The sequence below is a fragment of the Ambystoma mexicanum genome, chromosome 11 (assembly GCF_040938575.1).
Source record: "Ambystoma mexicanum isolate Mex_15411 chromosome 11, UKY_AmexF1_1, whole genome shotgun sequence".
NCBI lineage: Eukaryota > Metazoa > Chordata > Amphibia > Caudata > Ambystomatidae > Ambystoma > Ambystoma mexicanum.
This window is the reverse complement of record NC_090934.1, coordinates 1,201,330,253-1,201,356,704: the sequence shown is the minus strand read 5'-3', so window position 1 is coordinate 1,201,356,704 and position 26,452 is coordinate 1,201,330,253. Positions and strand designations below refer to the sequence as shown.

General features: G+C 47.8%; 1 protein-coding gene across 2 annotated transcripts in view; it reads right to left on the bottom strand.

Annotated features, from left to right (window-relative positions):
* The window catches only part of SNX33 (sorting nexin 33), a 233,216-nt gene that overhangs the window by 146,414 nt on the left and 60,350 nt on the right, over positions 1-26,452 (bottom strand). For both annotated transcript variants that reach the window (XM_069624561.1, XM_069624562.1), the window contains exon 2: positions 1,683-3,235. In XM_069624561.1, the coding sequence (XP_069480662.1) occupies positions 1,683-3,228 (1,546 nt within the window). In that variant the 5' untranslated portion in view covers positions 3,229-3,235. The remainder of the gene's footprint in view (positions 1-1,682; positions 3,236-26,452) is intronic.

Genomic DNA, 26,452 nt, shown 5'->3' with positions numbered 1-26,452 from the left:
CCCAAGAGAGCTGTAACTTAGCTTAAAGTGCCCTCTTGTGTCATGTTGCACTAAAGCCGCAACATGATAGAAGAAACTACGGGAAACAGCGTTCCCCGGTACTGACTGTCTTAAGGGCATGTCAGTTTCCCCGTAAGAAAAGGAGCGAAAGCCCAGAGGAGTGCGGCAGAAGGCTGCACTTCTCTGGCAAAGTCAAGAACAAGGTGTAAAACAATAGCAAAAAGTTTAGGGGTTGCCACATGGAAGGAAAATTACTTACAATTACGAAATCTTTCCTAACACCTGGTGCTAGTGGGAAAATCATGTGTTGGAACCTTGCAAATGTGGTGCAAAATTGTCCACCAAACCACCTCTCCATGAGCCACAGTTTAAGACCCTCCAACAGATAGTAAGAGTCTGGATATACACAGAGAAGATCTCAAAGGTCTGCTGTCGCTGTCTCACGTGACTCCTTAATATCTCACAGCCCTGGAGGCAGGATACGAAGCTCACCTAATATGCATAATGCCTCGCGCAGATGTAAAGATATGATATGGCATTTATAACACGTCTATACACAAGTGTTTCAAGGCGCAACGTGGCAAGGGAGGGGGAACAAAGGGAAGACAGAGACAACAATCTTACTAGGCCAGGTGAAACTGATATCGCGCAAGTGCAGGGGAGCGGGAGGTGAAAAGTGAGAGGGGAAGGGGCAGTGCAGTACATGAGATCAAAAACAGTAAAACAGTTTTTTTTTTAAGTGCGGCCAGCTGGTGGCACGTGCAAAGGGTAAGTGCAGACATCAAGTGTCCAAGTGCTGGTAGGGTGACTGTAGGGATAGAGAACAGACCCCAAGTGCAAGGGTTGCCAGGGGGGGCAGTGCAGGTGTGCAACTGGCGGGAAGGGGACCTGGGCCCAATATCAGAGGGTAGCGAGATGACCAGTGCAGTTTCAGTTTCAGCCAGGAGTTCAGCAGAGAGAAAGCAGAAGCAAAGAGGAAGGTCTTGAGTTGCTTCTGGAACCGGAGGTGGTTCTCCTCAAGTTTCAGAGAGGCAGGGAGGCTGTTCCAGAGGAAGGCCCCAGCTGAAGAAAGAGATATACCACCAACTCGTTGCTTTGAGAAGCAAATGACCCCGAGGGAGTTAGAGGCGGAGGAGCGAAGAGCTCAAGAAGGAAGATATTTGCGAAGAGAAAGTTAGAGGTATTGAGGCCCCAGGCCCCAGAAGGCCTTGTGGAAAATGCAGAGGGTTTTCAACTTAATCCTTGCAGCCATTGGGAGCCAGTGCAGAGATTTCAGTGCTGGAGAGATACGATCTCTGGGCTTGAGGCCAAGGACAAGTCTCGCAGTCCTGTTTTGGAATAGTTTCAGAGGGCGAAGAGTAGAAGCAGGCAGATTTAAAAAGCTGATTTAGATGTTGATACATAGTGTGCTGCAGCACTGCCTACTTACTGCTCTCCTTCAGTGGCGTGTCCAGACTCCTTTGACTGGGATGGCCCAAGCGGGGCACTGACTTATGCAGAGGTGGCATGACGTACAAGTGCACACACACATAATGATCATAGTTTAGGATAATGGGGTGGCCAATCAGATTCCAGGGGTAGCACGTGCCACCCTCAGGCCATTCACTGGACACGCCTATGTCCCCCTCCCCACCCCACAACCAGCAAAATTAAGCAGGTAGAGATGGAAGGACGCAACTTACCTTTTTGGAGGTGAATGATGTCTGGGAAGTTGGACAGGAGCCCTTGGTATAGCGAGAGGGTGTCAAGCAGGTGGTACAAGTCATTCTTGGGCTGCTCTGCAAACATCTCCCCTACAACCTCGTATGTTTTTCCTGTGTGCGAGATGGCACCAATGAGAGTGTCCGAGCTGTAAGGGGGGTCCAGCTGGAAGGAGTGGCTGATGGCCTGGAAGGCATTGCCCAGCTTCTGGAACTCCTTGCGGAACCCACCCATGTGCTTGCGAACCAGCTCGGAAGCCACATTGGTGAGCTGCAGGACGCTGTCGTCCATCTTTTTGCTGAAGGCCTTGAACGTGTCTACGCGGTCCTCAACGTCCTGCAAGTCCTGGTGCTCGGTGGGGATCTGGAAGGTCAGGAGGAAGCTGGCCCCCACCATCTCGTCCTTTTCTGCCCGTCGCTTACCCATTTTCCACTGCTTGTCATCCGAGCAGGTGAGAAAGTGCTGGAAGCCATCATACTGAGAGAGCACTGGGTGGCTGGTCATGTGGTCCATCCAAAGTACCAGACGACGTTTCCGCTTTTCAATAAAGTCATCCTCAAAGCGGCCCGTAGCCTGCTTTTCTGGCAGATGTGGCACAGAGATCACAGTGAACTTGTGCAGAAGGCGATTATAGAGCCAATCAAAATGTTTGTACCGCCGATAGACAGGTGTGTTGGTGTGGCCTGGGGTCAACCGGTAGGAGATGTAGCTCTTGATTCCCTTGAACTTAGTCTGCTTGGTGGGCTCCTCCACTGAGCAGATGAACGGTAAAGGGCTGGCCTTCCACTCAGGGCCCTTGGGGCCCATCTCTATGCAATAGGTCTCTGTGTTCTTAGACATCATAGGCACATCTCCGAGGATAAACGCCTCTACACCAGATCGTACAAAGCTGGAGAAGCGGTTGAGGTTGCGTCCCACCACGCTGCCCCTCTTGGAGCTGGATATACTGTCCTGCCTCTCTAGAGGAGGCTTGGAACGGTAGTTCACATTGGGGTGCATGTACGGTGGGTGGTGAGATGGATGCCCGTTGGTGCCTGGTGTCCCCCTAGGCTCATCCACCACCGTGGACCCATCGTCCCAATCATCCCAATCATCATCGTCATCATCGTCAAAGCTGCCCTGGTGGCAGAGACTGGCATTGGAGGAGGGTTGGTAAAAGGAGGACTCTGTCACAGGCGAGCTGGCTGGACTAATGGAATGGTCCGTGTGGCCTGAGCTAGCCCTGGAGAAGTCTTTGTGACCAGAGCTAGCCCTGGAATAATCTGTGTAACCGGTGCTAGACCTGCTATGGTCTGTGTGACTGGAGCTAGCCCTGGTATGGTCTGTGTGACTGGAACTTGCCCGGGAACGCAGAATCTCCACGTAGGTGGCGGGGAATAGGCCAGTCTCTCCACGACTGTTTTGTCCCTGGAGCCAGCCATCCAGGGAGTTCTCGCTGAAAATGAGGAGCTCTTCGTTCTCCTGGATGTTGATCTCCTCCTTGTTCTCACTCTGAAAGCTGTAAAGGGCTCTCGCCTTCAACGCCATGTTCTTCCTAATAAGAAAACAAAAAGGTGTAAGTATTTAAACATGATACACAATTTAAGTACTATTTACAGATTTTTGATTTTGGGTGAATTTTTCTTCTGTAGAGTCAATTCTTGGGGAAGCGTTCTTCCCTAAGGAATTCTACTGCCACCTCGCTTTGCTGGCCCTAAGGCAGGGGTCTGCAGCCTGTGGCTCCCCATATGTTTTGGACTAAAGCTCCCATTGTTCTTCACCATTCACTATGCTGGGTAGGACTGATAGGAGCTGTAGTCCAAAACGTCTGACGAACCAAAGGTTGCAGACCCCTGCACTAAGGGGTTGTTCCTCTAGCTTCAACACAAAGATATAAGGCACTGAGGCATAACAAGTCATCAGTAGCTCACTATGTTTATGGTATCGGACAAACCCACGGCTTTACAATACACAAAGCCAATGGATTTAGGAAGCAGGAGCATACATGAGTTCCATACGCAATACTGGATTATGTTTAGCTCTATGTGCAAGTCGCCATTTTCTGGTTAACAGGTCAGTCAGTGTCTTTCATAACCATCCAGGCATAAATATCAGGGCTGCATTATGCATAGAATAAGGGGGGGGGCCTCCAGCAAGATAGGACTGTCCTCTTGGAAAGTCAGCATTGGCACACAGCCTGCAACCACTTTAAGCACCCATGGCCAAGTTACTAGTTTAAGTTTTTTCTAAATAGCTCCGATCAAGCAGACCTTACAGCGGCGTGTTCTTTGCCACAATGCCACTCCCGCCCGAGCTCCCACGATTTCAGCTAAACGAGTTGGCGGAATTACACATTTCATGCATGTCCTTCAATAACCAGAAGATGTAAAAAAAATGATGTCAACATTACAGTGCAATTTTAAATCGAAGCTCACTCTCTGTCCACGATTGAGCTTTAATTAGCAACCTCTGAAACTAGGGTAGAGAAATAGCGGGTGTCATGTTGTTGTTAATAACCACATCCTCTGGGTTTTGTCTTGGTATCATATGCCCCAACTTCAACAACCACTGCTAGGGGACACGATTCGACATACTCCTTGCAGGCTTCATACGGTATGCAGAGATTTTAACGAACTGAAAACGAAGAATGACATTTTAACGAATCAAAAAACAACGAACAAATATTGAATTTAAAAAAAAAAAAGATGTATACGTGGGCGTGGGGTAGGGGTTAATTCTGGTGGGGGGGGGGGTAAACAAGGAGAAACTTGGGGCGGTACCCCCAAAATAAAGAAGAAAAAAAGAAAAATGAAAAATCGATTTTTCGTTGTTTTGGATTCGTTAAAAATGCATTCTTCGTTTGTTAGTTCGTTAAAATCATGTGTAAGCCTTCGTAATTGCCGTGACCATTTAAAGCCTACTGTGATCCACAACTTGAGCCACGGGCTGCCATTGGGCATTTCCATTTCGTTGGCCAGTAATTTAGAGCGCTCATTCCACACTCTTATGCCAAACACGCAGTAGCAAAGCCAATTGCATTAGTCTCGTTAAAGACCAAGGGTCTTCAACCCACTTCTACCCAGAGGTTTTGAACTACGACTCCAATGATCGCTCGCCATTCAGTTTGCAGGCTAGAGCTGATGGGAGTTGTAGGCCAAAATATCTGGAGAGCGAGCCAGGAGTTGCAGACCACTGGTATGCATTTTAGCAAGGAGATTATGGTGGTTCAATACTCCTGTGGCGGGCCTACGCTGGAATGTGATATGGAAGCTTGACCTGGTACACTCCCCTCCAGATATTAACTGGAAGGGAGGGCACCTTTCATTTAAAATATGCACAGCAGGGATGCCAACTCCCTCTCCGGTTTAATAATCGGATGCATGCAGCCCCGAGCAGCACCCGCGAATGCTTCTTGGAATCCAGAATGCAAAAGCCTGAACGCTGCAGAGGGAGAACTCGTTGGCTGCGTTTAAAGGCCCCAGGGGCTTCACAAGCATTTCATTGGATTCCTGCCTCACTGAAGTATTCTACACATCCAACAGGGCTGCCGTTTAAGAAGCTCTCTCCGGTGTCCACCATGTATGTTGGAATCTTTGGTCCTCACCCCGCCACCTGCTCCAACACCCCCACCCTTCCTTCGCTCTTCTGCAGTGTTGGAGAATATTGCCACCTTTGCGGGACACTGAGCCAGCCCTGCAATTATTTTTCAACATGTCATTTTGTGTTGGCCAGTTCCCTCCCACCCCTCGCCAGCGCCTTCCTCCGCCATCTCCTCCTCGGTAGGTAAAAAGGGCGCCGCCAGAAGGTGTGCCTCGTGGCGTGGGCGGGCAGGTCATGACTGGGGTTCCTCCAAAGCCGCCTGCTCTGCTAGGAATCAGGTTTTTACTTGGCTTTGTGCCGAGCTGTTAAATGCGTAGCTTTTCCCCCAGGGCTCGAGCTTCCCAGCAGGCAGCAATGCGACGCAAGGGAAATATTCAGTGACTGCTCTTATTGGAGTTACTTGAGGTTACTGGGATTTATACCAGGCACCAGTGAGTGCCACGTGCATTGCCTCCTGGTACTCTAGTGCATCTGAACGAGATGGGGAGTGCGGGGGGTTAGTGTGGCCAACTGTCCCGTATTTTGCGGGATTGGCCCGTAATTGGGGGCTCTGTCCCACAGTTTGCAGAGTGGCTGTTTGGGACACAGGTTGTCCCAACTTGCTTTGCTCCCTAGAGTGTGACTCTCGTGAGACAGCAGGTCTGGAGAGCCTACGTCCAGCACACCCAATCTGCAAACTGAAGTGACTGTCTACACACCAAGGCACTGCAACCTGCTGCTTTTTTTCTCTGGGCGGCTCCGCGGCCGCGCCTCCTTTTCAGCCTGCAGGTTGAGCTGCTAACACTCTGACACCCCTCTTCATTCCAATGCTACTGCTTTGTTCCTGGGGTCGTGATGGTCATGTTTGCAGTTCAGAAATGTGATCATTACCTCCCAAGGACAAACCATTTGCATTGCAATTAAGCCAGGATTTAAGAGCCATTAAAAAATTTAAAATTACAAATGGGGCGGGCCAAACGTGAATGACACTGTGACCTCATCACTGCCTTGTGGGCAAGTGTCCCACAAAAAGATATCAAAAAGTTGGCCACCCTAGGGGGGTTGGTTATGTTAGAGGGGTGGAGTGGGAACATGCAAGAAAGCTTTTCTGCTGTATCGGTGGGTGCGTGCAGTTCGGCACCACGCGGGTATTGTGTGTGAATCGCTTTCTAAACCTGTTAAGCTTTATTATGCTACTACTCTGTGCAAACACCGGAATACCTACTGGTCTGGGCGTTACACAAACATTAACATAAATAAAAATAGACGCGGTCATAGAGGCCTTTGCGTGCAGAAGGGAGCCTCGTGTGCCCCTGGGGCTAGGGTGCATTGGCAGATGCACGATATGCAGCCTTGATAACGAAAAAGTTGAACATATAGAATGAACATATATCGAATCTTTTATAACAAAACATTTCATGAAGAATGCACTTAGGGCTGGGGTAAAGGGTTAAATCTTGGGAAACGGTTGGGGTGCGTTTTTAGGGGTGCGAAACGGGTATGGAGACCCCCAAAAAATAAAAAATTAAATAAAGTAAGTTATATTTTTTGTTATAAAAGTTTCATTATAAGTGTATTCTTCATAAAATGTTTCCATATAAAGACATGTAACCCAGGTGCAGCGGTATGTATGTGGATTGTGGAAGTGCAGAGTTCTGTTTGATGCCTGTAAGGAGGGATTTTAAATTGCTGTTCGAGTGGCATAGTTGGTCTGCGTGTATAGTCTGCTTGAGCGTGAAGAAGTATTGGGCAAACAATTTGTATTGTGCATAAATAATCTTGGCTTTTAAGGCACAAAATGCATTTAGGTAACAATCAGACTAGGGCAAACAATTCAGCATTGTCGAACAATAGCCTGTTTTCACTCACTCGGCAAGCTCGCTCAAGCTGTTTTGTGATAGCCTTTGGGCCTCCTTCTGCAAGCCCAGGGCTCCTCTCCCCTCCATACCCTCCCCGTCACTGGTTTCTTCCCCACTGCCGATTTCCCCACAGGAGTACCTGAGGCCCAATGGCAACCGCTTCGCTGCAGGGCCGTCCTCTTGCCATTGCAGCATTTCCAATCTACCCCCAGCTCAGCCAGGCGGGGTGGACTGGGAACAAATGTGGTGCTGGAAATTATTGTCAATCCGGCCCCAATATTACACAAAGTGTAGCCAGCTAGCACAACCCTCTATATGGGAATGTCCCATAGAAAACCTCTACAATAGGCCCAAAAAGGTGCGCTTGTATGCACCTTTCTCAAATCCTGCCATCTTGCCTCCGCACATCACAAAACCCACAACAGGCATCCAAATTCTAAAAAGCACAGCACAGTGAGATATAATAGCGTCCCCAGGATCACACATTTTAGTTAAGCAGAGACGTTCCTATCACACAGAGTCTGCACTTTAGACACTTGACCACATATCTTCCCAGCGCCAACCGACAAATAGGTCGCTGATGCAGACTGTTTCTGCATAATGCATTCAGGCAGGAAATGCCTGGACTGCCTTCCCTGGGTCCTTGCTTCCCACTATCATCAGTCCTTACATTACCTCCCACTGGGCGGCCTCTCCAATCCACTGTGCATCCCTCAGTCCTTGCTCCCCCTGTAACACTCCATCAGTCCCGACCTCTGGGTCCACCTCAACTTGCAAATCCACTACTTGTAGGCATGTTGCAGTCTCTACCTCTCCTGTTCCCTGCCAGGACCTCTGTACGGCTCTGGCCTCTCACTTCTCCACAAAAGCCCAGGACATCCTGTCCATTATCTCATTTTCCTCTTCCTCTTTTGGCTCCCCCTTTGGCCATCTCTCTCTCTCCTCCTCTTTTTCCGCTTTCTCTCTGACAACACCTGACGGCGTTTCTAGACAAGTACAATCTATGAAAGTGTCATCCAAACAGGTGCGCCCCTGCTCCTCCAGAACCATCAAGGACCATATTAACACGCTTGGCCGATTTCTGTAATCACTCTTTCGCCACCAGAACTTTCCCCTCTCCCCTGAAGCACTCATTTGTGCACCCCCTCCTCAAGAAGCCGTCTGCCGATCCTTCCTGCCTGACAAACTATTGCCCAACCTCCATCACCCCTTTCCTAGGAAAACTCTTGGAAAAGATGGTCATCTCCCAGGTTAATCTCCACACTGAATCTGTTGGTTGTCCCCATGACAATCAGTCTGACTTCAGAGCTGCCAGAGGCATGGAAACTGCTCTCCTGAACACCCGTGAAGATCTGCTCTCTGACCTGGATTCCAGCATTCCTTCTGTCCTCATCCTCCTTGATTTTTCCTCTGCTTTCAACATGGTTAACCATGCCTTGCTGATCAATCGACTCTGTGCATCACGGATCAGGCCCTTGAGTGGCTGACCTCCTTCCTCTTGGACCACTTCTCCCAGGTCCAGATTGCTCCCCTTCTCTCCGCAACCTCTCTCTCTACCTGTGGTGTTACGCAGAGCTCTATCCTCTCACCCTGGTTTCAACCTCTACTTAGCCCCTTTGGCCCGCCTGATCTCTTCCTTCTCCTCTAACTTTCATTGTTATGCAGATCACATTCAGCTTTCCATCAGGCTCCCCTCAGCCTCCTCTCCTCTCTCGCTCATTTCTGATTGTCTATCGCCGATTCAGGATTGGTGCACCTCCAACGATCTCTGCCTTAATGCCAGTAAGATGGACATCCTTCTCATTGGGACACCTGCTCCTGCTTTCTCTCTCTCACTCTGGCCGCCCGCCTTGGGCCTCTTCCTTCGCCTTCCTGTGAGGCAAAAAACCCTGGTGTCATCTTCAACTCCATTCTCACTTTCTCTCCTCACATCTCGGACGTCGCCAAGAAGTCCCACTACCAGCTGCACCTCCTCCAAAGGACTCTTCCCTTTCTCACTTTCCCCCAAAAAATCACTGTATCCAGACACCTGGTTATCTCTAGGCTGGACTACTGCAACAGCCTCTTTCACAATCGGCCTTCCTCTACGCGGACCCTATGCAACTAATCCAGAACGGGACTGCAAGACTAATCCTTTGCCTCCAGCCCAGAAATCTCTCTACGGACTCCCGGTGGCTGCAAGGATCAAGTTCAAGACCCTTTGCGTTGTCCACAAGGCTTTCTGAGGCCGGGGCCCACACTACATCCAACGCTCTCTTCCAAAATACCTTCCTTCTCGAGCCCTTCACTCAGTTACCTCCAACTGAGAAGGGTCAGACGCTTCTCCAGGCAGAGAGTGGGGGGTACAGAGGTCCTGGCAGGGACCTTAGAGGAATAATCACCAGGTTGGCCCAATATCCAATCATGTGCCCTAAATAATGCTCTTATCTCTGCAGTAGGCCCTCAAACCACTGAACTATGTTGCCATCATTGTCGGGCATACAAAGGTATATGCCATTGCATTCTTCCTGACACACCTCTCTATACAATTACTAAATGGTATGCGATTTTTCACTAGGTTTGGTGATTTATTTAGATGTTTACTCTGAGCGCGGGGGGGGGGGACACATTGATGGATTTTTAATCCACCTACTTCGCAGCCATGGCTTGTAAACCTTTTCCAAAATATGCATTCTCCATGGTGCCATTTTACCTTTTTAGAGAGAATCACATTTAATGCTGTCTAGCATATTTCAAAAACATTTTACATACTGTCTGGTTAATTCGCCACGTGGTTTTCTTGCTTTGCAAGTTAGGGTTATCTAAGAGAACACAGAACAGAACACTAGGAATTGTGTGACTGTGCAAAACTGTAGATGGAATGGAATATGATCAGGTTTACTGCCTAAACAGGAAACTATAGAACTAGGAAAACTGGTCACAAATCCTGGCTTCTCCAGTTAGCTAAACTATGTGATCCTTGGCAAAGTAGTCTACATCTCTGTACTCTTTTTGCTTTGGCTACTAGGTGACACTTTAGTGCCACATGAACCTGGAGCTATTGTACTGGAGTTAATGGCTACATTCCTTCTGTAAATGAAGTCCAGAAGAAAAATAAATGTCTTAACCAAGTGTACCTTCAGCGATTACATTTATAAGCAACAAGTGTGTCCTCATAGGTTTTCATTGCAGTGCAGTCCTGTTAAAAACAAGCATTGGCAAAGTCAACAGTGTTTAGCTTCTGCCTACGCATTAGACATATGCCACTAACGGACATCACATGTCCAGGAACTCATACCATTTTACAGCTTTTGCCATCTTACAGTAACTCAGCACCATAATGACAGTTAATGGTAAACGCCTATCCCATGCCAACATAAAAGCCAAAACACAAGGGGCCTCATTACGAGTCTGGCGGTAACCTGCCGGGTTTTCCGGCTCGGTTACCGCCGGACTCGTATTACCATTCCGCCTCCATGATTCGTGGAATTACCAGGGCATTACAACCCCGGTGACCCGGGAATTCCAGAGGCGGAAGTCGGTAAATCCCCATTCCCATTGAGTCCATTTGGACTCAATGGGAATGGGGACCATGGAAACACTGGCACCATCTCGTGATGGTGCCGGTGTTTCCACGTCCGCCTGCAGGCGGGCGGTGTTAAACCCGCCTGGTCAGACCTGGCGGGAATGACACCTCCGCCTGCAGGATTCGAGATCACCCGGTATGGAAACAACGGTGGTGGCGGGTTTACCGCCACCGTTAGTTCCATACCGGGTGACTCGTAATGAGGCCCAAAGTGTCACTCGTGTGTCGTTTAGTCGGCACACGCCTCCAACAAAAAGGTGGAACAAAACAAACACTGTTCTGTCAAGCATCAGATATATGGAACTCCTTCAATTAAACTAAGTCAGACACAGCATTTTTACCCTTAAGCATCTCGCCTTAAGCTTCTCGCAATGACAGAAAATTCAAATTGGAATAATGACATCCCCATGGTAGCTATGTATACCTACACAGTTTTATCTACAACTAACCAGAACAACAGTTTATGGGCCACTAGTTATGAGCTTAAAATGAAGACATATCTGGGCTTTCACGCTAGAACAATGAGACTCAATGATTCTATTCTCAACAGACAAAAGGATGTCGCCCCATAGGGGGGCATGGGGCAGCGTGATCAGTCAGCTGACTGCTACTATTACAGAGCAGAGTCTGAGAATGTGGCATATCTGCCACGGGCAGTGGGAGTACAAATGTAAAGAAAGGCTCTAAACAATGCACACATGCATTGTGATAAAACAGGGGCAACGCGCTGGACTTGGAAGCAAGACCACGCAGAGCAACGGAGGTTCGAATCCCGCTTAGAAACTGAACTCAGGTACATATTAGGAGTGTTATAAAAAAAACAATTAGATGAATACCTTAAATAGAGCAGGACACAATATAATATTATTATTATTATTATTATTAAGAGGGACGCTCAACCAGGAGGATGAACTGCAGGCACACCTGTAGCGGGAGCCTTGCCAGATAACAACCATGGCCGGTTGTCCTGGAAACTCCGAACTGCGAATGTGTCAAGTTACCTCATATTACTAGTTAGTGACTTTTTTTTCCTGGCAACACACACGCCTGGCGCCTCGCCTGTGCAAGGTGCGTCTTACCCACGCAGGGGTGAAGTCAGCCATGCGTACTGCACATCAGGGAAACGCATCGCTCATGAAAAACACTGCCCTTTGAGACTGAATGTTGACAGGTGTGCTCTTCGAAGCCCACGCCCTCTGCTACAAAGCATCCGTCTGCAATCTAAACCCTCTCTGAAACCTATGCAAGTAAGCCTTATGCCCAGCACTATAGGCCTCGTCACAAGTGCGGCAGTTGTGGTAATTGCGTTACCGCCACTTTTTTGGCTGGTAACAGAATTACCAGTTTTTCCTCTCAAATTATAGGTTTTGGCGAATTTAACCTTGCCAAAATCACGGATTTTTTTAGGAAAAGTGGTGGATTCATCTCCGACTTGTTGCTGGAGGTAACGCCTTCACTTTACACCCAAAAATCTGCCGATTTACCGCACAGTAGCCCCACCGATGGTAAATCTGCCAAATATCCCCATATATGGGGAATTACACCACCCTACCACCACTTGCAATCCCGTGGTAATCCTGTGGTAACGCCACGAGAACAAGCAATGTTACGTTTCATCGAGTTTAGCGTTAATTCGGCTGATTTACCACTGAATTACCACCAAACTCTTAATGATGGTTTTCATATACACAACCCATCTTTCGGAAGACTAGCAATACCTCACCACATTAGGCAAGTTCAATCTTTAGCTGGAAAACAGGGACAAAAAAAAAGTAAAAAATAAAAATCATAAAATGACTCGCTCCAAACCTTGCTGCCTTACACCCCAAGTAACTGGTTAAAAGGACCCGCCCACGCAGCTGGAAACCCATTGATTGGCATTCTCTAAAGCAAAATATCTGCAACCGTTTCCTCCCCAGTTCTTTTATCCTGGGGTACCGCATCAGAGTTTGCGTCAGCATCTCCATCGAAGCACTGGCACTCCAACATCACTTCGGAGGTTGGTACCGGGCCCCTGAAGCAAAGGAGCATGGCAGATCAAACTATTTTGGGTCTATCTTCCTGTGCACATTTGATAGACAGCAGGAGCCAAACATCAACAGAGGCAACAACCAACTACTCCAACACCACAAGACTAACAATGTTGAACCAAAAGTTTCCCTCGTTTACCAATCCCCCTCCTTCTCACACTAAATGACTCGCAACCTTTATCTCTCTCCACCTTGAACTACTCACACGGTCAACCCTCGCACACAGCAGCAAGATGCATACAAACATACAGCATTAACAGAGCACTACCACTGCTCACCAGCAGCTAACTAGGCCCTGGCATTCGCTAATCTCAACTCCTTGATCTTGGGCTCTTCCCTCTGAATGAAAACCCCCACCCCTGCCCCCATCACTGACCACGTAGAACCACACTGGCCCACATGCACTTCCAGCTTGCAAACGTCAACACCACTCAGAGTCCCTTCTGCTTTCCCTTCTATCCACTAACAAACGCTCTCCCAATTTTCCTGCAGAACCAAGTACACTATGAAAGACCACTTCACATTGAACATAACCCCTCTGTACTGCACAGCCAATTTACTGTTATTTCAACTCATTCTTTATGAATTTACATCCTAACAACAACTCCAAACATAGTGTGGAGAGAAGAGGCCAGAATAAAAGAGCACAGGGTCCAACTCCGCAACTGATGCACCTCTAGGTCCCAGGTGTACCTCTGTCAGGAAAGTGTGGCTGGGACAAAGAAATTACGCTGTTTGCGTTGGGGATGGGTAAATGGGGGGACCCCAGTCTCTGAGACGCCCTCATGTGCCATGCATGTTGCAAATTGTACCACCCTCTGTCGCAAAATGCCTCCCAGCATTTTTTCTGCCTAGTGTTTTTCTTATCTAGAACCGCAACTCCCAGGTTGAACCTGAGAGCAACCAAGAAACCCCAGACCGGAAACCAAACAAAGGGGAAAACTGAAACGCTAAAACCAATATGCAATATGACTAACTGATCAGTCATTTGTCAGCTGCTGGTATGTCATTCTCGGGTGTGTGTGGGGTCCCTCAGGGCTCGGCCGTGTGACCCACTGTCTTTAACATCTACATACAGCCTCTGATCGCTCTGATCCACTCCCACTGCTTCAGATTCTACTTGTATGCCGATGATACTCAGATTCTGCTCCGGCTGGATCTTCTTTATCCAGCCCATGCCAACCAGCTGCGAGATTGCTCATCGGCTGTGGGATGCTGGATGAGCGGAAATTGGTTCAGACTGAATGGAGACAAGACCGAGGTCATGGTTGTTGGTTCTTCCACTGTCCCCTCTTTCTGGACTCTGTCTTTCTGGCCCTCTTCTTTTGGCTCCTTTCCAGCTGCGGCTCGGGTAGTCAACAACTTAGGTGTTAAGCTATCTGCCTCTCTTTCCATGGCTCCTCAGGTTAGCTCGGTCTGCTAGGCTGGTCATTTTCAATTGATAATACTTAGAAAGCTCCTGCAATGTAGTCCTCTTTACCTGCAAGTCCCAGTGGACTCTGCTCTGGTTATCAGCAGGATTGATTACTGCAATTATTTATACTTGGCTCTACCAGACTATTTGTTACAGCGTGGGGTGGGGAGAGCTGGAAGCATGGAAGCCACTGTACAAAAGGGAACCAGGTGAAAGACAGAGGGGGGATATTGCAGGGTTGAGGGTAAGGAGGTAGACAGAGACCAGGTGGAAAACGGAGGAGTGGCAGGCTGAGGAGTTGGTGTTGGTGGCAGAACTAGAGCACAGTGCGGGTTAGGTATTTGTGAGGGAGAGTGGTACCAGTTTGTAAGAGTGAAGCAGTGAATAAAAGTCTGAAGTGGAAGACTAGTAGGGGAATGGGTGTTAGGAGAGAGTAAGGATAGTAGAGACGGGTGTAAGAGTGGAGGTGCGAGGAGAAGGGTGCATGAGTGAGAAAAGGGAGGAGGGTGAGAATAGTGATAGTGAGTTTATTGGAAGAGTGAGAAGGGCACGAGAAAGAGAGAGAGAGAGAGAGAGAGAGAGAGAGAGGGAGGGGGAGGGAGGGAAACAGAGAGGGAGGGGGAGAGGGAGAGAGAGACACGACTAGGGTGTCTGCAATTGCAACAAAGAAACCATCACTTCTGTTGAACAGCCTGAAGACAGTTACACTTACAGCCCAAGAGGGTGATAGGCATATAAGCCAATTGCCTCTAGTCCCTCATATAGCCTCAGATGGAAGGGGTTCCATACTTCGGGATGCCTGGGCCAGAGAGGGAAAGCCCTCAAGAGATGAGAGAGGGGCATCCACTAGAGTAATTCCCCTCCACCTTTGCCAGCCCGGGGCGTCGCATTGAACAATCTTCCTATCGTTACATTGAACAATCTGCATGTTCTCACAGTCACTGTCGATGCACCTTAAGCTGCTTCCCAGAGAATGTGCGTTATTAAGGCCACCTTTGACACAAGCCTGTCCTGCTTCGGCAGTGCAGCACAATATCTGTTCAGGACATGAGGAAAGTGTGACAAAGTCACATTTTATGGAATGGCTGAGGGAATAAGAAGTACTCTGGGGGCCGGGGGGGATGAGCTACCCAGAGGCGGTATGCTTGGGATCCTGCATAATCCTGTCCTGCATCCCAAAGCATCATGCCTTGTAAGAACGGATAGATATGCCAGGCCAGGCCGCCTTTCCCTCCCAGTGATTGCGATGGGAGACTGGAAGGAGTGCCTTGGCTTCCTGCATCCACACAAAGCCATATTCAGAGGATTAATCTCCAAACATTTGAAAGGGTCGAGTTTCACCCCAGTAAGATTCACTGTGGGGGTAAATGTTACCCCTCTAGTAAAGTAGAGTTCATTCTACAGCCCGTCACATACCCAGGTGGGGTACACAAGGAGGCTTAACACAACTTTGGGGGATAGAATTTATTTTCTTAAAAAGCACGTTCCACTTGAGCCAAACCTAAAACAGAACTATTCAAGGGAGAGTCTACTCTTTTCAATAGGGTTGGGGTGACTTCGCCTGTTCTTGTCCTGCCCCGCCTTTATGCCACACTATGTGCTTATGTTGACCCTTTCATATTGGGGAACTCATCCCTACCCGCTGCCTTGGGCCAAGCATGCCCTCTTGGTCCTTCCTGATCGTACTAACTAGGGCCTTGCTAACAACCTGCTGCTATACAACTCCTCCAATCCCTCCAACACTGGAGCCCGCATCCAGGGACCAACCTCCACCTGATGTTTCTCTATCACCTCCTCCCAATCTCTTTTCACCTACTGATACTCTTTCCCTGCCTCCTCTGAACCACTCTGTACCTCCTCCTGTCTTACTTTAGCCTCACCTCTAGAACATCCTCCAACATACGTCTTCATCTCTCTCCAATGTCCCTGAAACTCCTTGTTCCAGCTCCTACACCAAACACACAGCTTGATTGAGAACTTGGGTTTAAATAGCCAGGTGACGCATCCCCCTCGAGTTGGTCCACCTGTGAGGGTCTGCACCCGAGGAAGTGAATGAGTGTAGGCCTATGATTTGCTGAAGGTAAATACTTCAGTTGAGCGTAATTTGAAGCTTTGATGTTAAGTCAGTCCTTTGAAAGACTGACCTGTAATGTTCGATCCTTCTTCTAGAGGTGACCTCCTGGTGCAGAGAGGCTGTGCAGTGTGTGCCCAGACCCCATGGGTGTTTTACTTGATGGCATGTGGAGTGAAAGCACTTTAGTAAGTGCTGCCTTTTCCCAGCAGCTCTCCGGGCTCGGGTTGCGGAAAAGCAAATGCAATCCTGGTATTTACAGTGGATGGGCTACGCAAGGAGTCCAGGAGTGCACGGTTGATCCCTTGTGTGTGCTTGGGCTCCACGAGCGAATGTCACAGAAATACTATACCTCCAACGTCTGTAGGCGCTCGCCTGGAAAACTGCAATGCGCCTCCCCTGTCTGCACAGTTTCGCCGAGTGAGCACCAGGAAACAATGTCTTATGCCGCTCATTTAAAGATGGGATTTGATAGTTAGCCTTTTGGTTGTAGCCCCAGAGGTTCTCTTCGGGCTGCAACCAAAAGACTCAGGGCTATAGCCCGCCCCCCACCCCAGTCCTCCCCTAGCAACGCCTCTAGATTTGATCCTTTTGCTAAATGTCTTTCCTTGCTCGCAGTGTTCAATGTTCATACTGGGACATTGTACCTACATTTCCCTTCGGCAGGAATACAAGAAGTGTTCCTTTCATCCGTAAGGGGATCAGGTCCTTGGGTGGCTTCATGCGACTGTCTCCTGCCCTAAGACAGTGACTTAATGGAGTGGCCAGGGTATCCTCCCATCACACCCCGGCGGCCCATCATCCACTAGTTTGGGGCGGCACTCGGCCCCCTTGGTTAGCCCACCAGTTGTTCCCACAGGTTCTACTTGTTCCTTAGTTTTGGAGAAATCATCTGGGAAGAACCTCTCTTAGCCTGCAGTGCAAATCCAGCATTATGGTGCGCATGCAACTTCCTCATGGGTCCTTGACACAGGACCCAACTCTGTCCAAGCGACCAACAGACGACTGAGAAGTAAAGGCTGCCTTCCAAGGATCTTCATTTAGGAAACAGATGACTAAGAGTTATGTGAAGACTGGGAAAGGAATTGACTTTTCAAAGGGAGAAGGCAGAGCGACTTCTCGGACCATAGTCCTTCAGTCCTCCCCGCACTCCCCCCCAAGATGCCACCTTCCTGGGAGTGAAATACAGTCACTCAGTCTTTGTGGCTTTGAGTGTCCCTCACTTTTTTCTTGAGCACAGTGTCTTTTTTGTTAGGATGTCGCTAATCAGGTCTGCTTCTTGGGTTCATTATAATGTGGCTACACCCAACGGCAGCCTCTCAAATGCCCTCAGAGGGTCGCTGTTAGGCCTATAGCTGAGTTAGTTCAAGCCCTTGAGGGGCCGGTGGAGTCCTTCTGGATAGAATTCACACCACCAGGCTCTACAGCACTCTCCTTTTCTTACTTCTTCTCTGGTTTCCCTCCTTTCCTCTTCGGTTCCAGACGTTCTCAATTCTCCCCTCTTCGGAGTAGCTGTCCTTTTACCTCCATGCTTTTCCAGGCCCTAGTCCCTTCTTTGTCATGCCCTTTCCTCTTTCTTTATGGCTGGCCTTCTGCATCCCAGTAGCCTTTTCCCCTACTCAAGATCTGTGTGGTCCCTTCTGTGCCACTCCTATGTACCCTCCACACCTTCTCTCATTACCTTCTCACTGATGGCATCTCTTTCTTCCCCTATTCCCCTTCCTTCACTCCTTCTCTACCCTCCACCTGGATGTTTACTTCCTCTTCACCCTCCCTGCTCTCAGATTCTCCTCCTCCTTCTCTTTGCTACATTGGCATGCTTTGTCTACACTTTCTTCTCAACGTCTACACTTTTCCTCACTGTTGACATCTTTTTAGAAGTTGGTGGGCATCCCACTGATAAGACAAATTATTATTTTCAGGTGGGGGGGTGGTCCTCTACAAGCTCTGAAGCTCACCTACAAACTGCAAACTCCCCAGATGCTTTCCACTGCGAAGCTTTAACTCTGCTTGCTGTCATCTTGAATTCATCTGACCCGTGTCTTAGCTACTCCGCACTCCAATTTCTTTCTGGTAAGTCGCGCTCTTGTGTTGGCTAATGGGCTGTTGGAGAGGTTTTTACTTGCATGCTCCGGTGTTAAGCACTCTGTAACTGCTCCATTTCTCCACTCTCGGATCATCAGAGGCAGGGTACTTTGTCGAACTATGGATGCTGGCAGTGTTCAGGAAGCATCTTCCTGGTTTGTTTATTTATTTAGTGGAGTTTCAGAAGGTGCCAACCATGAGTACAGTCACGTTATAGTACTTCAAAAGGAAGGGGACGTGGGAAAACTAATCCGTCACAGGCTTTGGCGATATTCTACATTCATATCAGTTAAGTGTGGAGGTAAGGGCACAGGCATAGGGTGCAGGACAGTAAGTGCAAAGACCAGTACGGTTTATAGTCATAATATCGAAAAAATAATGTCGAATTACAAAAATGTCGAAAAAAAAATGTCGAATTCAAAAATGTCGAAAACACATACATATAATAGAAAAAGTCATTAATTCGAAAATAAAATGTCGAAAAAAAATTTGAAAAACCAATGTTAAAATAACTGTAAAATATCACATATACTAACGTTTTTTATTGGGGGGGTCCCCCCCCAACCCCCCATCCCAAACCCCTACCCCAACCCTCCACTCCTCCCCATCCCCCCCAACACCCCCCATGGATATACCTTTAATTTTTTTTAAAAAAGTATTTAATAAAACATTAATTAAATAATTAATTATTAAAAAACCCCATCCCAAACCCCTACCCCAACCCCCCCCCTCCTCCTCCCCATCCCCCCACTCACCATGGATATACCTTTAACCATTTAAAAAAAATATGTTTTATAAAATATAATTAATTATTTAAACATTAATTCGAAAAAAAATCGAAAAAAATTCGACATTTTTGTAATTCGACATTTTTATTTTCGACATTTTGACTTTCGATATTATTGTTTTCGACATTATGACTGGACACCGACCAGTACTGACTCAATCTTGGGCCACCAGAGAGGTTGACTGTATCCAACAGTCATTGGCGCAATACAAAGAGAACCTTGGTGTCTGGGGAAAGGAGTCACTAGCCTGAATATCACTGAAGCAGTCTAGGGTTTGATACACAAAAGGTTGAACATAGACTGGAAAGCCTGGGGATCTGGGGCACAAAGCAAGAATCTTACAGAATGATCAGGACAGTCAAGCACACTATGTAAAGTGCACAGCTTGGCGCCGGGTTTAGTTTAGTTTCTTTATTTGTACTGCGCACCGAACCCTCAGGTAACTGGGCGCTTAAAGCTTATACCAAGATTACAAAATTATGATCACAGAGATCCACAGTTAATACAAGTAATTTTACAGGAAATACAGATGATTTAGGAGGCAGAGATATACATAGAGAGAGTACAACAACAGAGATAAGTGCAGGGTGACCAGAGGCTACAGCATGTGGTCGAGGAGGGGAACAACAAGAAGCAGTGTCGGGCAAGGGGGTTACATAGGGCAGGGTAGGGTGGCTAGGCCAGGGACTCAGCAAACGGGGAGCTTCCCGAAGAGCCAGCTTTTAACTTTAGCTCTGAAGGTCCAGAATGCGGGTTCCGTCCTGACGCCAAGGGGTGTGACAGAGAAGGGATTGCTGACTTGGTGGTAGGAGAAGCAAGTAAAGAGCCAGAAAGAGGGAAATATGTGAGCCCGCTGAGAGCCATCAACAGACTTTTTAAACCTCGTCCAGTGTTAGTAAGGTAACGCCAGTAGACCACGCCCCCAACTCCTCCCCCCCCCGGCCCTTGTGTTGTGGGATCCTCCCACCACATTTTTTCCATTTCCATTTTTTCCATTTCCACCACTGAAAATACTCCCACAAAAAAATTGGAAACTGACATGCAGGACCTTGTGCCCCTGCTTGTACCCACACAACTCCATGGATACGTTTGGACCAGTAGTGCACGTAGAACCACAGGAAGAAACTACTATTATTACTGCCTTATTGGAAAAAGTAAACCTGTATCTTTTAATGTGCATGAATAACTAAGTGCAAAGAAATAATGAGTACAAACACATTTCCGTTTCCAGTTAAAACACTCTCATTGGGAATTGGACTTGCATTTTCACTCCCATAAAAATCCTTTTACTCCCAACTTTAACAAACTGGGTAAAATACTCCCACTTCCAAAATGTTATCTGGAGCACTGTCTGTATGTGAGGCAAACCTGCACCGCGACTACAAATTGCAGATCTTTGGTGTGTTGGATGTTTCCACTTTGCTTTACTAGGTTTGTGTGAAAGGAGTCCACATGTTTGTCCATGCCCAACTGTTCTATGCACGTGGTGTCGGTGTGTATGAAAGCTTGCGCTGCTGCCGCCTGTCTCCATGGAATGTGTGTGGGGGGGCATGTGGAGCTGATGCCTGTGTGAAACCAGATTTTTGTGTGTTGTGCTAGTGCGCCATACCTCTTGCGTTGGAAGCTGTTGCCTAAAGAAATCATGCATTTGAGGGATGCTTGATGCAACGATGGCAATGTGTATACACGACAACAGAGGCTTTATCCCCGCCTACCCTGACAAATTACAGGGTAAAGTCAGAGAACTTGAAGTCGGCAAACAAGGCGAACCACAGTTTGGAAAGATTGTACACAGTTCAACAGTACTGGATGGACATGGACTAACTGCAAACCTACAGAGAGCGTGCACCTTGCCCTCCATGTGTATGTTGGATGGCTGAGGAGATCGATTTGAGGTATGCTCTGAAGAGACATCACTACCCACGTGCCACCCCCTCTCTCTGGGACCAAATCTAGGCTTGCTTGGGGAATGCCATCAATTCCCTTCCAACAGGAGTCTGCAATGTTGTCTCGCCAGATGTTTGGACTACAACACCCATCACCCCTAGCCAGCAGAGTCAATGTTGATGGATGATGGGAGGCCTATTTCAAAACGTCTGGAGAAGTTCAGGTTGCAGCCCCTGCTTTACAACATGCCTGGCCAAAGTAAGGACGTGGACGAAGACAAACTTGCTGACGCTCACCATGGACAAGAGCGAGCCGATGATGGTGGGAATCTTCCACGTGTCAAAATGAAGTGGCGTCCGACACGCTAGAATAGGCGGGGTTAGCGCCTCCAAGGCACTGTCAAGTAAGCAATGGTCAGAGGAGTTTGAGGTTAAGCCGCTGAGACTGTGAAATGTGAAAGGAACCAAGGTTGAGAGGCTGCACCTCCGAGAACGAGGTTTAACTGGAAATCCGGGCGAGGGACAAAGAGGCCGATTTAAGCCTCTGATAAACACTTCCTAGTACAAAACAAAGGAACTCAATGGTATGAGAATCAATACACGCTTGATAAAAACAGAGAAACACACTCATGCCAATTCAATACACCGAGTTCCAAATCAAATAGCACCTTAATTAAAGAGTGTCCTCAGGGTCAACCTGATACCCTGCCTATGGAAAGAGGTATTCAGGCCACATGGACTTTTCGTTGTCCCAAGGAGAGGTCACGGTAAAGTCTCAGTGGTGATGTCCGACCCGTACCTTTTTAATGGCTTTACAACATACAGCAATATCTCATAGCACTCAGAAGGTAGGGTGACCAGACATCCCGGTTTTGCCGGGACAGTCCGGAATTGGACCCATTGTCCCCAGCAACCCCAGAGTTTTTTTTAATTAAAAAAACCCTGTCCCGGTTTTGGGCAGAGCACGGGTGACAACAATTATAATTGTAAATATTTTCACAACACTTTCAGAATTTTGAAGTTGGAGGATTGGCTCGAACACCCCAACCTTTCAGGTATGAGCCATAACACTTACTGAATGTGCCACAGACACTGGTTTGGCAATGATTGTACAGCAAGCCATCCAATATCAATTAGAGCAAAAGCTAGTTTTTAATTAACATGCCAAGATACACAGAGAAAACTGCACAATTTAGATCATATATAATTTATAGAAAGGAGAAGTGCTGGAAATAGTGTTGGGTGGTGGTTGTGGGGGCATTTTTGGGGAGGTGTGGTACTGGGTGGGCTGCAATAGGGTAGTCCTTCTTTTATGTCGTTGGTAGTCCCGGTTTTTCATTTTGTAAATCTGGTCACCCTATCAGAAGGAGCCTTAAGGCAGCATGTAAGCACTATATAAAACACCAAAGAAAAAGACTATTTAACAAAAGGCTCAGTGAAACTGTCAGCAAAGAGCAGCCCAATCGCATTTAATAAGTCTTCAGAAGTTGCAGAGAGGAGCGGTGGTAGTCTCAGATGTCTGTCCCCTTACTGCACCCTTTCTTAGCATGGCTGATGCCCACAATTCTCGCGTGCCCAATGCTGCACAAAGCTCCATCATTGCCATGGATAGGCAACCGTGTAATCCTGCACGTAGCCCAGACCTGCCTACATTTCAAAAAGAAAAACCCTGAGATCCACGTCACCCGATGCCCCGATCTCATGCACACAAGACTCTGCCCACTTGCCTCACCAACATGGCGAGGGGAAAAAAGCAAACACCACAGTGTTAAGCTAGAAAAGGGGCGGGATTTGCTTGTTATGCTGTGGATCCGCCCATACCTCCATGCGATTGGCCACTAGCAGAATGTTTGTAGCCAATTACATGAAGGTGTGGGCGGAGTTGCTGGCATTGCCTGAAAACCCAGGGACTCCAAGCCCTTCCCCAGAGAAAAGCCTAGAAACCCGAAGTCTCCGAGCTAAACCCAGAGACTAGGCAGGTAAACGTAGCTGCATATTTGTTATACGTCTTTGGCAACCGCCAGACTGTTACGCTGCTAGAATGTAACCACAGCAGGTGGCCCCGGTGTTTCAATGTACAGTCTTCGATCAGTGCTCTGGAGCCACAACACATGGGCATAATTTTAGGGGGAGACAAGGGTGTTTTTCCCCTCCCCCAACTTTCATGGCACACCATTTTGTCCCCCTCATTTGACAGGGGCCCCTTTCCTTTAGATGTAATGTCCCTTCCCCCCCCCCACAACATTTTCAACAAAGTTACTCCACTGACACAGCAGGGTTCCATGTGATAATGTCCCCGCAAAAATGTCGCCATGTAAGAATGGTGCCGTTATTTGCGGACGCATTATCATAAGGAACATGCAGGGGACACCCCTGTAAGCCCTGACATTTTTTTTTTTTTTTTTTTTAAAGGGAGCAGTTGACACCCCTGTATCCCCCGCTCCCATTTACACCATATATTGTCCCCATTTATAATGTCGCCTATGCCATTTCCCAGCGACTATATGTATGGCAACATTATAAACAGGGACAATATTTCCCGATACCGGCGGACAGTGGGTTAAACAAACTATTTCAATCAGGGCCCCTCTATTGCTGTAAACTTGCAGCATGAAGGATAGATAGATTATTGGGGGGTAGAGCGTACAGTCTATCTATGAACGTGCTGCAAAGGATGCAGCTGACAGTATGGGCTACTACTCGCAGCACAATTGGGGCGACAGTCTGCAGGGTCACGAAAGTCAGTTAGTGATTGGATCTCTTTCAAACTCACAGTGATCGCAAATTATAAGTGCAAGTAGAAATGCATATCTGATACCTTTGGGTGCACCCAGACAACTCCCTTGCATTGACAGATCCAGGCACTGTTGGGATCTGTTCATTGCACGTTCTGCTACTGCCTGTGGTGTCCCGGTGCACGGCGTGCAGGAAGCTTGCACTGCTGCCTCAGCCGTCCACGTGCGTTCCCTCCAAGAGGGAAGCTTGAACTTTCAGTGTCCTGTTACACTGGCATTGTAGAAGAGTTTGCCTATTAGGCAACACAACACCTTTTAACTGAAGGTCGTGACCTGGACACATTGGTGTATGCACTGTGGACAGTTCTGCGTATACTAGCTCCAAAAGTCAATCAGTGCAAAGAAAAGAGGTGCACAGCTTCTTATGTGCAAGTTCAAATAACAATTATATCATTGCCACGTGCAAAAAAGTGTCCCTGGCCAAATGCACAAAAAAGTTTAGAAAAGTAACACAATTAGGAAGTGCTATCATCAAGGATACAGTGAACCCAAGGTCTACGTTTTCCCAAATGACTAAATGTAGTTGGGCCAGAACAAGCCAGTATTCCCATTGAACCGAATGCAAGAGTCGTACATACAGGATCCACTCAGGAAGGGTAAGGGTAGGTGGGGTACGTGGCACCACCATGCAATTCCATAGCAGAGTCATGGGGCGTACTGCCTGAGGAGGCGACCGCTACTATGTACATTGTGATGTTGCCGTGGGGGATTGTTCATCCAATCACAATCAGGAGGAAGAGCTTTGTGGGAGGGCTCGTTTTGCTGGTGGGCTTTTATGGATAGTTGTCCCATTCAATTGCATGGAGAAGGCTGCAATGGACTACTCCACAGCATCCACCCAGACATGGTTCATGACAGGCGGATTCCCTAAAAATGAAATCGATCAATTAAAGACAATGGAACACTTAACTAACCCATATTATCATTCTATTTTGTTATAGCGTGCATTGAACCAGAACTGCAGCCCTTTTTGTGGTGAAATGTCAAACTTGAGGCAGAAAAATGGAAGTCGCTGGGTGGAATTTCACAGGCGGAGGGGCTACCGATTCTCTTCAGGTAGAGGAATGGAGTTTTAACGGAAATTTGTCAGTGCAACCATGGGCAACATTTATTTCAGTCCTATTAAAGTCACTATGAGACATACCAGTGATGCTGCTGCATAGAGCATACCAACAGTACACACCAATAGGGACATTTACGAATGGTGGACGGGGTGGCTGAAGATGTGTCAGTGCTGGTGTGTCCCATTTCAACATGATGGTCAGGGACCCCTACACCCGCTGTCCTTGCCTTACAGCCGGAGAAAACAGTCAGAGGTACTGGTGGGGTGCTTAAATTATAATGAAGTCGAAAGAATTACAGCAAGGTGGGTAATAGTTGCATATTATTATGGGAGAGGCAGCCAGCAGGGAACAAAAACACTAAATGTCCACTGAAAAGCTATTAATTGCTCATTGACACCTTGTGAGGCTACGGAGGTTAGCCCGCTGGGCAACATTCCCACTATGGGTGGCAGTATGCGAGAGCTGACCGGGAGAGACTGCTCTTTTGGGGACAAGGCTCACAGTCCGTCGAGGAACTTCCTGAAACCCTTTCTGGAGGGCCGAAAATAATATCCAGGCTTCAGATAAGTCCATCAGGACGAGTCACTGTTATTGTAATATTAGACCCAACATTCAACTTGAAGAAACAACTGAAAAAAATGAGAGGTGAGCGAGTAATGCTAATCGCTGAATGGATGGAAGCCAACCAAACTGTGACAATGAAGAACGAACGAGCAAGGGAGAATGTCCCACAAAAAGAGAAAAGGCACTTTAATAGTCCACAGTGGTGGGCCCAGAAGTGTAATATAAAAATGGAAGGCCACTACAGAAGAGTTGTGAGATCCTGAGACGTTAGAATCGGCAAGGAGGTGGAAGCTGCTGTGAAAGGAGAGATCTTCTATCGAAAGGGTCCAGGCAGTGGACGTACCCAGGAGGCACGGGGAGAGCAGACTGCCAAGCTGTGCAGGGGAAGGAACCCAGAGAGAAGGAGAACTGAGTAAGCAGTGGTGTGACCCATGATTGGTGAACTATCTAGTCCAGATACAACGCTGACAGCACTACAGTGTTGGCTCTGCGGAGCGGCGAGAAGAACCAAGAAGTTTCGGAGTGAACGCCGGAGCTGTTGAGACTCCGAGTGTCACCCTGATCCTGGAGAAAGACACAGTGATGCTAGCCCATGAGAAAGAGGGTAACGGGAGAGGCAGGAGAGCCAGGAGGAGATAGGGGGACCAAGAGCACACTCAGCCTACTCGTGCCAGTGAATGTACAAACATCCATAAGAGTGAGAATAACTCTGAGACTCACTTTACTCATCTCAGTGAAAGGTCAAATACCCATAAACGGAGAATCCCAGTTGAACCTGTCTTACTCATAACAACAAGACAGGCACTTAACAAAAAGGCACAAGCACAGTTGGACGGGTTGCTATAATCATCCCAAAGAGAAAGTCAGTTTATCAGACCAAGATCATTTTGATATGAAACATGTTGTTCAAGAGGAAGTAAAGAACCAGAGGAATGCAGAGAACCAAGATCAAGTAAAGAGGAATTTCTGTTCCCCCAAAAGTATTGGACAAAGGGAATTTTCTTTACACCTCAAGAAGTACGAAAAGGATCAAAGCGCAAACACAGCATGGAGAAGAAGTTTCTCTACAGAG